At 40.8% G+C, this 13,752-nt stretch overlaps 1 protein-coding gene across 3 annotated transcripts in view; it reads left to right on the top strand.

Annotated features, from left to right (window-relative positions):
* The first annotated feature begins 6,028 nt into the window (after positions 1-6,028).
* RNGTT (RNA guanylyltransferase and 5'-phosphatase) overlaps positions 6,029-13,752 on the top strand; it is a 187,289-nt gene continuing 179,565 nt past the window's right edge. For 2 of the 3 annotated variants that reach the window (XM_027695522.1, XM_027695530.1), the window contains exons 1-2: positions 6,031-6,157; positions 13,319-13,428. In XM_027695522.1, the coding sequence (XP_027551323.1) occupies positions 6,094-6,157; positions 13,319-13,428 (174 nt within the window). In that variant the 5' untranslated portion in view covers positions 6,031-6,093. Of the gene's footprint in view, positions 6,158-13,318; positions 13,429-13,752 lie in introns of all 3 variants that reach the window. The other variant, XM_027695540.1, reaches the window with a different exon arrangement.

Consider the following 13,752-nt stretch of genomic DNA (forward strand, 5'->3'; position numbering starts at 1 on the left):
TGACCCTCTCTTGGCTATTTCAGGAGTCATAACCCTTTCACAGCTACTGACTGCCCTAATCTGCCTCCTGCACTAACCAGGACCTCAGTTACTCCATTAGTTTTAACCACAGCCTCCAGTCAGGGCAAGATTTTTGCTAAGGTGTCCATATTCAGGCAGTAGAGAAACTAGAAAGTGTAGCAACGGAACGCTGTTTTACTTTGTGGAATCCAGTCACTCCCCAGCCCAGCTCCAAAGACTGTGAGTCATACTTTCCATTTAAATAAATTAGATGAGTTTCTCATATATTATGTCATACTTTGCCCTACTGCTAGTCATCTTCTATAGTGACATTATAGTTGGTTGATTACTTTATCCATACCCAAAGCACACTAACACCATATGATTTCATTTTATGAAGTAGAACATATATTCTTTAATGTTACATCTGGGTATTTTTTACAGTGTAGATTTCCACTGAAAATCATCCTCCAAGGCTGATGTGAGTAAGGCCTCAGGTGTCCAGGTCAAACTGTAAGAACTCTAGGGAGACCAGGGTTAGTCTGCCAGGAATGACGGGCATCCTTCTTATAAGCTTGTTGTCCAGCTCCTTATCTCTGTTACATCAAACACACCATCATTTCAGCTGCAGAGGTACAATAACAAGGCATCTTGTTTCTCAGGCCTGCAAATCAGTGCTTGAAGTCACAGCTGTCATCCCTCTTCAAGGACACCAACTCTCCGGACAGACACCTTCTTCCCTCTGTGCAGAGACACGTCTTTCTGATTCCTTCCCAGATAGATCTGCTAAGGAAATCTTCTGCTAAGTAAATCATCCACCATGTCTGCATCTAAGACTGTTAATGTCCTCTGTAGTAGTATGAGATTTACACGTCATCACTGCAGCACACACGTGTTTGGTGGTGCAGTCTGGTAGCTTATGGTGATTATCCTGAGCATGAGACCCAATCCAGGGACCTGGATTTAAAGCAGCTCCATCCCAAGCTCACTGTATGCTCCCTGACTACAGAGAGATTTACTCCACATGTTGAACTAACACTGTAATACCTTAGAGGCTTGAGCTGAACAAGTCATATTCCCAGAATGAAGCTCTGAATGAAAATTTAAGATTTAAATAGACATGAAAGCAGGCTGCATATATTGCATCCATTAGTCTGTTAGTTTTACTACTCTTAGAAAAAAGGAGGGTGTACTCTATATTCTACCAAATGTCTAGGTTGTCTTCTGTTGGAAATTTTTTTAAGAACTGTGCCATAGCCTTGCACTAGAGAATGACTCCAGGAACTGATTTTGCTATTTTATGCTGTTTCCTATTTACTTTGGACAAGAAGAGTAACTGTACTTTAACTTACATCATTCCATGTCCGTGAGGTCGTGGTGCCCCCTAATGTCCTGAAGACTAAAGACTGGTAATTTTGTTTCTGACTTCCTCTAAAAGCTCTCTGCAGGAAGAACACTTTGAATGACATTTTCTCAAATATATTGCACCACTCAAAACTTTTTTTTCAACATCCGTTTTTTGTATTGTATACACATAAGAAATAAAATCACTTTCTTTTTAAATCTTATTTTCATTTTAAAACCCAGAAAAATAATTTGTCTCAGAAATGAGGTTCTTAATTGTTTGTTGACACCAAACAAATAGGAATGAATTAAATAATATTGAGCTCCTAGCATTTTCTTTTGGTTCTTAAAAGAGTCCGTGCATACTCAATGTTTCTAAATGTAGAAGCCTACAAGTGTTAGACAATGTAACCATAGGCAACCAAAATATTAACTTTCACTTAAATCTAAAAGTACATTTTCATTTTACTATTTTTCAGGGTTTTTTTTAAATACCGTTAGAATGTAAGTACTATTGGAATAGAATACAACTACAGTAACAAAGTTAAAATATTTATTCAGATTTAGACAGTATTCACCTGTCCCCACAAAAACTTCATGCATGCTGAAATCAGTCAGAAATGAACATTATACTAGTCATTCATTTTGTTCTAAGTCAGTTTGCCCTGAACATTTAACCCAATAAGCAAGGAATAAATTAACTGAAACAGTATATAAAAAAATTATTTTGCTATGTTCCATATACAATAACTTACAAGTTTGTGGCATCAAGTTTCTTTCTACGTGAACCCCTATAGGAGGAAGTGGGAAAATAATGTGAATCCTGTTTTTATACAGTTAGCATCTTTCACAGTTACTTTAAATTAAATAAATCCTTTTGCAGTCTCAGTTTAGCAAATAATGTTTTAGGGTTTTTTTAAAGTATATTTACTAGATAGAGTCAGAAATGTCTGTTTCATAAAACATCCTGATGGATGTTTTTATTTTCTTATTACATTCATTATTACTTTATGAACACATGGAAAAAAATGTTATACAGAAACAGAACAGCAATAGGTTCATTGACCTGTATCAGTATAGAAGAGGGCAACACCATGTGTTCTTCCTTCAGGCAAAATACCTAATTAATCCATTTTCTGTAGAACAAATAACTTACATTAATGTTGTAAGTAGCTAGATAATTTATGACATTAAAAGTGTAAGTTTATTCATCAGCAACAATTTGGGTAAAAGTAGCAAAACCAAATGTATTAAGTTTGTAATTAGGAAAAAGGTTTAAAGTGTGCATGTGGGGTTTCCTGTGTGGTATTTTTGTAATGGTTTTAAGTCAAGGAAAAACATAAACTCAGCTGTCCACTACCTAAAACAATGTGGCTGAGCTGAAACCAAAGCAGTGATACCTATGACACAGAGGATGACCTGCATCCTGGGAAAATGACTTCTTGACTGTAGTGTCTGCTCTGACACGAGAAGGATTTAAATTGGTGAGCAGAAACAGAGTAAGGGTACAGGCACCTAAATACCTCCAAGATAAAAGAGAATTGATATACAGTAAAGAGGAAATGTTTTATCATAGGCTATTAAAACACTTGCAGTTGTTTTCTCAAAGCAATCCTTGAAATGACTACTATGGCTGCCCTCAAGCTCCTTGTTCAGACACTGCCACGTTGGCTTTGGAAAGTCACAGGAAGACCTCAGGGACTTGGGATTCCTCTGCTGGTACACCAGGAGAGTCAGATTAAGAGTTAATAATATCACAAAGGCAACCAGGACATGGTCCTTCACAAAGACTGTTTGATGTCACATGCAGGTGTCACCTTTTGCCTATGTAAATAGTTTCAAAGTGTCTATCATGGCAAAGTCCAACGAAAACTATATATGCACAATGTGCAACATCAGCTGTAAATAATTATTTGCCTTGTGCATTGCTAAATAAAAACAGCTGTACATACCCTCCCAGTTTAACTACACATCTTTACACAGTATTTCTGATCTGCAGCTCTAGAGCTTGCTTTAAAACCATATCAGAATCTTAAATCTAGATGACGAGAAAAGACTACTGCTCATTCATGATCTCTTTTTGTTCTAATCTCCCCCTCTGCAAATGGTTTCGTTCCTAATTTTGCCATACTGCTGACGTGACTGTATGTTGCTCCCAATTTACGGAAATTAGAAACTGAGTATCTTGCAGTTTCTCTTCACTTCCTGCTCTTTCTGAACACCCCTTGCACTCCAGTTTCACTTTCTTTTCTGGCTGGTCTTCAGCACCACCTGGTGTCTGATGCCTGTTTGTTCTGTAAAGGAAAAATCGTCACTTTATTTCCAATATCATAAAGTTACATTTTAACAGCAGTGTATTTAACAGTTAGGGAAAATAATATGATTAGTCTTTTGCTGTAGCAAGACTTTCAATTTTAGCAAGATGAGAAGATTAATATCTGATAATGACAAAAGCCTTGGAGGACAAAATTCAGAAACTTCTAATGTAGTAATGAGAACCTAATGACTCAGTTATGCAAACTACTTAACTGACTATCTCAATTACTATGAGAGGATATTCTAGAGAAAAATTATGTCTAATAAAATCTAGAATGATAAAATGCAGGACGAAACACAGTAACTGTATAATGAAGCTTGTCATAAATTCTAGACAAATGAAATTATTTCCATTGTTTTGATGTCTTTACAGAACCTAAGGGCTTCCTATTGTATCTGTACATATAACAGTGGTTAGTTCTGCAAGCTATGGCACCTACTGACTTGCAAAGGCAGCACACCTGTTCAGACAGAACAGTACTGAAATGTAAGTAACTGGAAAATAAATTACAAAAATAATCTATTGCTGTTGTTTCCTAATGCTTCACTGAAACCACGTGTAGTGGTTTTGGCTGAGATAGTTAATTTTCTTTGTAGTAGTAGCTCATAGGATGCTGCATTTTACATTTGTGACCAAAGCGGTGTTGGTAATATTGGGATGTTCTAGCTAATGCTGAATAGGTCTTGCACAGTGTCAAGACTTTTTCTGCTTCTCACGCTGCCCTGACAGTGAACAGGCTTGAGGTGCACAAGGATTTGGCAGGGGACACAGCTGGGACAGCTGACTGCAGCTGACCAAAGAGATATCCCAGACCATATGATGTTAGCTCAGCAATAAAAACTGAGGGGAGGAGGAGGAAGGAGGGGACATTTGGAGTTACGGTGTTTTTCTTCCCAAGTCACCATTGTGAATGATGAAGCCCAGCTTTCCTGGAAATGGCTAAACACCTGACTGCCAGTGGGAAGTATTGAATGTATTCCTTATTTTTCCTTATCCTTACCTCAATCCATGAGCTTTCTCACTTTTACTTTTCTGATTCTCTCCCCTATCCCACTTCAGGGGGGAGTGAGCAAGTGGCTGTGAGGGACTTAGCTGCTACAGGAGTCAAACCACACCACACCTTAAATATTCCTTTCGTATGGACAAACACTGCCAGGCCACAATTCTTCAAACACGTCCATGTAAGTAGATCTCTTAAAGCCCCATGGAGAATTTTCGCTGGCATTCTGTTGGAAACACAGTTTTGCTTAAGCAAATCTATCTACACACTGTCTTCCTGGCTGTGCTTTTTCACAAAAGAAACAGAGGGTCCAGCACAGAGGCATCTCTGCTACACTAGCAAGCCTGTTACATCCAGACTAGAATTAAGTTGCACTGTTAGCTGGAGCAAGGATCCACGTATTTCTACCTCCACTTCTGGCTATAAGGGAATATCTGCTGAAAACTAAAAGCAGAGGAATCATGTCTGTCCTAGCCTCCAGTTGTTTTCAGGTCAGGACATTTCCGAGCCTGACATAGTCTACTACTTTTTCTCCTTCAAGCACCTGCTCAGTCTCCTCTGCAGCCCATGCAAGGGCAAGCACAACACAACAGCCTTTGCCAATTCCTGTGCCAGTTCCAGCTACTTCCAACCAAGCTCCTGATGCTTTCCTGTAGTGACCCCACGGTACACACTCAGAATCACAGAATCAATGGGGTTGGAAAAGACCATCGAGTCCAACCTATGACCGAACAGCATCGTGTCAACTAGACCCTGGCACTGAGCACCACGTCCAATCTTTCCTTAAACACTCCAGGGATGCCAACTCCACCACCTTCCTGGGCAGCCCATTCCAGTATCTAATCACCCTTTCTGTGAAGAAATTCTTCCTGACGTCCAACCTAAACCTTCCCTGGCGCAGTTTAAGACAGTGTCGTCTGGTCCTCTCGCTGGTTGCCTGGGAGAAGAGACCGGCGCCCATCTGGCTACAACCTCCTTTCAGGCAGTTATAGAGAGTGATGAGGTCTCCCCTGAACCTTCTCTTCCCAGGCTAAACAACGCCGATTTCCTTAGCCGCTCCTCAATAGGACGTACGCTCCAAACTCTTCCCCAGCTTCGTGTCCCTGCTCTGGGAAAAGAGGACGAGCCCGTAGCAGTTTGTGACCACCTCTCTTCCCAGACCACCCCCCTCCGCAGGCTGAGGAGCCCCAATTTAGGCTGCTTTCTTCCCGGCCGAGCGCCACCTCTGATCCCAGGGACCCGGAAGCGGAAGTGGCTCCCGGCGTTTCGTGTGCGGTGGCGGCCGAGGCGGAGCCGGGTCTGAATGGAGGCGCCGCGGGCGAGGGGCCACCGGCGCCGCTGAGCGCCCCGGGCCGCCCCGCGCTCCCGCGCTCCCGCCCTGCCCTCCCTCCCCTCCCTCCCCCCCTCCCCCCGGGGCCGCCCGGGCCCCGCCATGTCCTACAACAAGATCCCGCCGCGCTGGCTCCACTGCCCCAGGAGGGGACAGCCCGTGGCAGGTGAGCGCCCGGCCCAGCCTGGCCCTGCCCGGCCCCGCCCGGCCCCGGGGCGGCAGCGGGGACGGCCCCCTCCCCTCCGCGGCGCTGCCCGGTCCCGCTCCTTCCCAGCGCCGGGGACCGACGCGGCCTCTCGCCCTCTGACCCGGCCGGGGCTCTTTGTCCCGCGGCCACGGCAGTGCCGTGCCCCCCCGAGCTCCTGGCTGGTGTTTGTCCCGGAGCCGGCTCCGTAGAGCGGTTGTTCTCCTTAAAGCCCAGCGCGCAGCAGCGCTTTGCCTTCAGCGCCGGACTCGCCTTCCCTTCGGCCGGTGCCGCGTCTGACACCGACCCGGCCCTGTTCCCCTGCAGGGGCACAGGTCCTCCCCTGCTCGCCGCAGCCTTAGGACTGGGTTCTCAGTTTGCACTGCTTCAGTTTCGGGCTAAAACTTTTCTCATCTATCCTATCTGATGAGACAGGCAGCAGCCGGGCATGCGGAAGGTGCCGTCCTGGAGCTACGAAGTTGGTCAAGGGTCCAGAGATTCTCTCTTATGAGAAAAGGCTGAGGGAGTTGGGCCTGCTTGGCCTCGGCCTGGAGAAGAGGACCTCGTTAATGTGTATAAGTACCTAAAAGGGGGGCGGTTTCAAGAGGATTGATCCAGGCTCTTCTCAGTGGTGCCAAGCAATAGAACAAGAGGCAACAGGCAGAAACTGATGCACAGGAAGCTCCACCTTAACATGAGGAAGATTTTCTTTACTGTGCGTGTGACCTCACACTGGAACAGATTGCCCAGAGAGGTTGTGGAGTCTCCCTCACTGGAGATATTCAGGGACCATCTGGATGCAATCCTGTGCCATGTGCTCTGGGATAACCCTGCTTGAGCAGGGAGGCTGGACCAGATGACCCACTGTGGTCCCTTCCACTCTGACTGATTCTGTGATACCAGTCTTCTGTGCAGTCCCTTCCACATTTGGTTCTTTTTTTTTCGGGAGGCTTAGATGTCTATCTGTCGATCTGTTATTTAGCCAACTGACAGTCACCAACCTGTTCCTGAGCTGCTTAGCTGGAGAATGAGTTTAAGTGTTGTACTCCAGTGTTTCACATGTATTTCAGGGTTTATCAGTGGTTGCTGTCATCTTGGATGTTCTTGCCCAAAAGTTGCTGTCAGTCTTGGTTGTTCTAAGTATCTAGTCTTGCTGGCACCTAGTGGCAGTGAATTGAGTGTAGTAATTGAGTGGCAGTGAATTTAGTGGCAGTGAATTTAGTGACAGTGAATTGAGTGGCAGTGTTTGTGTCATGTAGACACATTTTTGATTGTGAGTTAACCAACATACTGACTTCAGATAAATGTTTTCCCTGCTGCCTGGTATGAGATAGAGTAAACAAATGTCGCCCTTCTCAGTTTTTTTCTCCACTATTTTCTAGTTTTCATTCCTTTCATCTCCCTATCTGTGATAATTTAAAGGTATGTTTTCAAAGCAACACTTGCTACTCACTGGCTATTTTAGATGGCATTGTGCTATCATTTACTTAATAGTTAAAACTTCCGCATTTTTTATTCCACAGGTGACTCTTTAAAACTTGGTGAGACATCTCAGTAGGCTTAATCTTTAGTCATCATCAGTATGTGTTATTTGGCATTTATCAGTATTTAATTTCAGTTGTTGATTTTGTGGGCCTTGAGTTCCTTATACTTCTCTGACCTTGGCTCATTTAAATAACAGCGCTGTGGTTTTGCTCATCTCTGTTATCTCTTTTTCCTGCTCACTGGCACATGCGTTGCTTTGTATCTAATGAGAGATTTGATAGCCTAACTTGTTAGCCTTTGACCATGACAAATATATACTAATGACTCTTTATTCTTTGTTTTTCTTCTGAGCAAGTTCTTGATCTCTGTTAGTTATGGCTTTTGTTTGTCTGTCTTTTGAGCCATGCATTCTCAGAAATAGCAGCCTAGAGTAAGCAAGAATGCAGGTCATCAGCGTGTCATCTGCTGTGCCATCACTGCTTGTGTGTTTGTTTATTCAGGAACTGCAAGGTAATTCTTTTCCATTCGGTGTGATCATGCACAGGAAGTTAATGCACAGTAAAAAAAAGGAAAGTGCTTGGTTCATTACTTTGGCTGCTTTATCAGAATGTATTTTTATACTCATTCACCTGACTTTTAGTTTTTTAGTGTTTTCAACTTGCCGGAAGTCATAGTGCACCATCAGTCTTCTCTCTTGTTTTGCTATTTTACATTCAAAGAAGTCTAGTGGTTTTATGAGAGATAATTTTTAGAGTTTATTGATGTTGGTACTGTCTCCCAGATGTGTTACATTCTAGTTTTAATTAGCATTTAAATCAAATTTCTAAGCATCCGTGCATGACTTTATTCCCATCTGATAGTGTAATAGCAATAGCATTGCTAAGAAAGGTATGTCTGGCTTCTGTGGACCAATATTCATCAAGTGTTTGGTCAGGATGCTCTTGTCTTATGGTTGTGGCATCTAGAATTTCTAGGTGACCTCAAATACAAAGTACTAAGGAGGCCTGGACATCTTCTGTTGGTGAGATTGGGTTCACTCAGGTTAAGAGGACCCTTCATTTTGGACAAGGTGAATTGATCTACATCTCCTGTTATTTTCCAGTTCACTTCCTTAAATATTGGTAGTTTTCTGCCACTTTCTGGTTTTATGGTGCAAGGGTTGTTCAGAATGGCACATTTTCATATTTATCGCATTGTAATAGCACTTCAGTCACGTGCTTGATGAAAAGAGTTTTCTCTGAATGCTTCAATCTGAAGTGATCGGGTTGCTTCAGCCTTACTGCCTTGGCATCACCGTTTCTGCAGATACCTCCTTTTCATAACCATGGAAAGTGCTTGGAAGATACTGAAGAAAAGACATGAGAAGTGTCTCAGCAGTTTTGTAACCTCCTTCATTGTATTGTGTTAGTTAATCCTGTTCTAGACATACATGCAGCATGTGGAACTGTGAGATATTATTAAAAACATCCCTATTACATATGGTTATTGAGAAAGCATCTTAAATAAGAGTAAAGCTTCTGGTTCAGGAAGTTGCTGAACTATAGCTTGTAGTTGGAGAGAATAGTCTGATGATGGACTGTCATTGTTTTGCTCTCTTTCCTAGTCGTCTTTATTGACCTGTGTTGGTAATGAGATGCTAGGTGAAATGGATGCTTTGACCCAGCATAGTTCTCTTGAACTGGAAAACTGTTAATTTTTAGAGGAGGTGTTAGGTTTTTTTTTTTTAATTGTGGATTTTGTTATTTAATTTGATTCCAGTTTCCCTTCTTAACTTTGGCCACTTTACACAGTGTATCCTTCGTAATCAGTGCTCAATCTAAACATACCATAGTCATACCTAGTTATGTATGTCACGTATTCAGTTGATAGCTTCATGTCACAGAAAATTAGACTAAATTAAGAGTGTTTTTTCACTGATATGCTCTAGAATTTAAATTTGAAGATAAGTGTGCTAAAATTAGAGCATGTGCATGTAGAAAATGTGACGTCGTGTTGTTCACTTTGATTTCTCTTGGATTTATCCATTTGATGTCTGTGTTCTGACATACTGGGCTCTTATTTTTAGAATTTTTACTTATTTTTTGAGCTTAAAGAAATCCCATCTGTTAGAGAGGTATGTATGGCCAGTCTTCGCGAACGTGCTGAACTGAGCCCACCCTTTAATCCTAAGGTTCATCTGCCGGGGCCAAGCAAGCTTGGACAATGGCAGTGAGGTCCTCAGGACGTAGGTTTGTTTAGAGTGGTAACTAATTTGAAAAATGATTTTTAACAGCCACTTTCCAAAACTATTTAACAAATTTGAATTTAATTGTGGAAGTAGGTAATGACCAGTGTTCAAGGTTCCAGTAACACTTTGAAGTTAATTTGAAAATTCTATTGAGGAGTTACAATTATTGTCATAATGTAGTTTAGTTACACAAATGACTTGGGATGCTTTGTTATCCATGTAAAATATCACTTTGTCACTGTCAGATCACCTAATTCAACATATGATTTTTTAATCTTCAAATCTTTATGTATGGAGGCTTAAGTTGAGTTGCAATCTGTTATTACTACATCACTTCTTTAGCATAAGATGTAAAGCAAAACTGTAGAAGAGACAGTAGCTACTGCCTCATTTATACTCCTCCATATGACTCAAAAAGGTTAGAAATCATTCTTAGAAATAAAGCTTAGATTTTCAGTAGCTTTTAGTGACAATGAGAGGCTTGTATGCACGTAGGGAAGGAGGATTTTCAAGGTTGTGTACAAAGACCAAATAGCAAATTTGTCAGGTAGGGAAATTTGGTTTTCTGTTATAAGAGGAACACAATATGAGATCCTATTCAAGATCTTTAATACATGTGTGTCAGTCACAATTTGGAAAAAAACCAACATAAACTAGGAAGAACTTCATGCTTACTGCATGGGAATAATGTGAAATTATATTGCAGAGAAATGTAGTTTATTAAGAAAACCTCAACCAACCAAACAGAAACCCCCCAACAGCCCCAAAGAAAAAGAAAACAACCAAAACCCCAAAGCTATTGTTTTCGTAATCAATTACGAAATTTCCCTAAGTTGGAACCAAATTACATGAATTCATGGTTCTCTTCTAACCTTGGCAGGCAGCTTTTTTGCTGCCATGTTAACTCTGTTTTTCAATAATACTGCCAAAGTGGAATTTGTAGAAGCAGAGCACCTAAATACTTCCGAAGACCTGTGTTTGAGCTTTGGAAATGGTAGTAAATGGGCTCTATATGAAATACTCATCACTTCCACAACTGTCTGAAGGTATTCAAATGCTGCAGGGGATGTTGACTAGACTACTTTGTCTTTCCCTGACAATGAAGACAAATGTGTTTTGGTTGCTCAGAGGGAAATCGGAGTGCAAATCAGATGCTAAATCAGATGTTACTGAGAAGAGCGTGAACTTGTTCATTCTCTGTTCTAGAAGATGGAGAACAGGAGGGTCTTCAGCGCGACTGTACAGTCTCTAATCAGATGCTACAGGAAACAATCGTAACTTCCAGGCACTTTTCCAAATCTATTCTCTTTTCCCAGTATCTTGTAAAGGATAGTGGTTTTCCTATGAACCCATTGACTCTTTTGTCAGTTCAGCTCTTTTTCTTAATTGAGTGCCTTGGCTAAAAAAGTTTGGTTGCATTCTCCATGTTCTGTAATGGATGAGTGGGTGTAGTAGTATGGGTGTGACAGGTGAAGTTATAAAACTTTCAAGCATGATGTTGTTTTGCAAAACTTATGGTGATGATAAATTTTTGCATTAAGATCATCTAAAATTAGAATTTGCATAATCACTCTGTATAGAGAAAAATTACAGGTTAAAATGGAAGGGTTAATAGAGAATCTGAATGATAGTGTTGAAAGTGACAAGTAACACTGAGAAGCAAGAAAATGAGATAGTTGAGGGAATGGGGAAATGGAGAGGAGGTAGACAACCCAACAGCCTTTACCAGGGTGGAGGATGTGTAACTGTTGGAATGAAAAGGCAAAGGGCAATAAAGTGAAGTTTTTTCTAACAGTCAAACAAGTTGAAACTATAATTTATTACCATTTAGTGCGTATTTTGACTGTATGACTGAATAACTTTCCTTTTAGCTATCAAGTTTGGAATGGTCTCAGACAAGTGTAACAGTGATGGTGTTTCTCATGTTGCTCACTAACATCAAACCTTACCTAACAAGTTGCATAAAGCCTCCTAGTTTTCATATTATCTTTCTGTCTTTTGTGGTTTATAATGTCTCTTTCATGGAAGGTAAATGCTTATTTGAGACTATATAGGGCGTTGGATAGAATTTAAGGCTACACCAAACTCGAACATTATTGTATAGAGAAACTTTATGTAGAAGAAATGGTATGTGTTTTCTATTTTTACAAAACTAGTGAGCTTCTCTCTCAGACCTTGATTTCTAGCTGAAAACAATGGACATTTTAGTGTCTTTTCATTCTATGTAGTTTTGTTTTGCTGAAAACAAGAGGTTTTTGTTTCTTTTGTTATGAGGAAATCACAGACCGAGAGTGTTGGGGTTGTTCAGATGGGAAAAGAAGGATCCAGGGAGAGCTTATAGCAGCCTTCTGGTACCTGAAGGGAGCCTGCAAGAAGGCTGGAGAGAGACTTTTTACAAGGGCATCTAGTGATAGGACAAGCGATAATGGTCTTAAACTGAAAGAGGGGAGGTTTAAATTAGTTATTAGGAAGGAATTCTTTACTGTGAGGGTGGTGAGGCACTGGTTGCCTGGAGAAGTTGTGGATGCCCCATCCCTGGAGGTGTTCAAGGCCAGACTGGATGGGGCTTTGAGGAACCTGGTGTACTGGAAGCTGTCCCTGCCCATGGCAGGGGGTTTGGAACTAGGTGATCTTTAAAGACCTGTTCAACCCAAGCCATTCTATGTTTCTATAGAAGATTGCTGGGGTTCAGAAAGAAAGAGCTAGAGATCTGTAATGAGATTATTTCAGATATTCTGTGGTGGATGTGATGGATGAAAAACAAAATCAATATTAAAAAAAATTTGGGTTTTCTAGGGAGTGATGGATGTAGTCTGGTAAGTACTACTTCCGGTCAAATTTTAGTTGCAGCTTGTAGCTTCCCTGATGTCTGAAGCACATGTAGGTGTTATATTTGAGACAGAAGGTTGGACATGGCTGCAGGACTCTTCCAACAAGCCTAAGGAACATGTTAGAAAGATGTCAAAAGATCTGTAGTGCATAGATATTGTTGAGCAGTTTGCAGCAATCTTTACTGTGTTTTATGTTTGCAGGTAATCAAAGCTGATGTTTACGTGGTTGGGTGACAAACTGTCATTTAAAATGCTACTTACATGTTTTTAATTGTACTGAATTCAAATTTTCTGTATTCTGCTGTGCGTTGTAGCTCCACAGCTTAAATCACACTAAAAGTTAGCTCCAAATGTTAAATTATGCAGTTTTAGATGAACTGACCTGTATTTTCTTTAAGCTTCTAAACTTACTTGTGAATTCTGAGAACTCATAACTAAAAAATATTCCAGTTCAACTGTTGCTAATACTTTTCCCGCAATTATTTTTTATTGAGGGTGAACCTCTAAAAACGCTCAGCACGTTGCTTTGAAATTGCTAAGTTGTAAGTGTATGAACATGAGTATGCATAAAATACTGTAAAATTTGATTATCTTTCATAGGGAAGTTTTTACCTTTGAAGACAATGTTAGGACCAAGATATGACGAACAGGTTGCTGAAGAAAATCGTTTTCACCCGAGTATGTTATCCAACTACTTGAAGAGTCTGAAGGTAAAGTTAAATTTTCTAGTAATTGAAATGTTACTTTCATTATTAATGTTTCTTCAAGTATTGGTTTTCAGTTTTAAGAGAAAAATGATGACTTCCTTTGGGACATCTGTACAGAAATTTTTTTGTTTACGTTTTCAGGTTTTCTCTGCCATTCATAGATTTACAAAAAGACTTTCTTATACAAACTGTGCACACTCCTCATTCACTGTATTAGTAGCAAGAATCTCACTCTTCTCTGTTATTACTGTTGCATCTTGGAGAGATGTTATTGTCAAAATTCAGATAATCTGAGTTTGTAGTTCTATAGGTGACTCTTGTGTGTGG

Source organism: Neopelma chrysocephalum, unplaced genomic scaffold (assembly GCF_003984885.1).
Source record: "Neopelma chrysocephalum unplaced genomic scaffold, ASM398488v2 Primary Assembly neopelma1_23b, whole genome shotgun sequence".
NCBI lineage: Eukaryota > Metazoa > Chordata > Aves > Passeriformes > Pipridae > Neopelma > Neopelma chrysocephalum.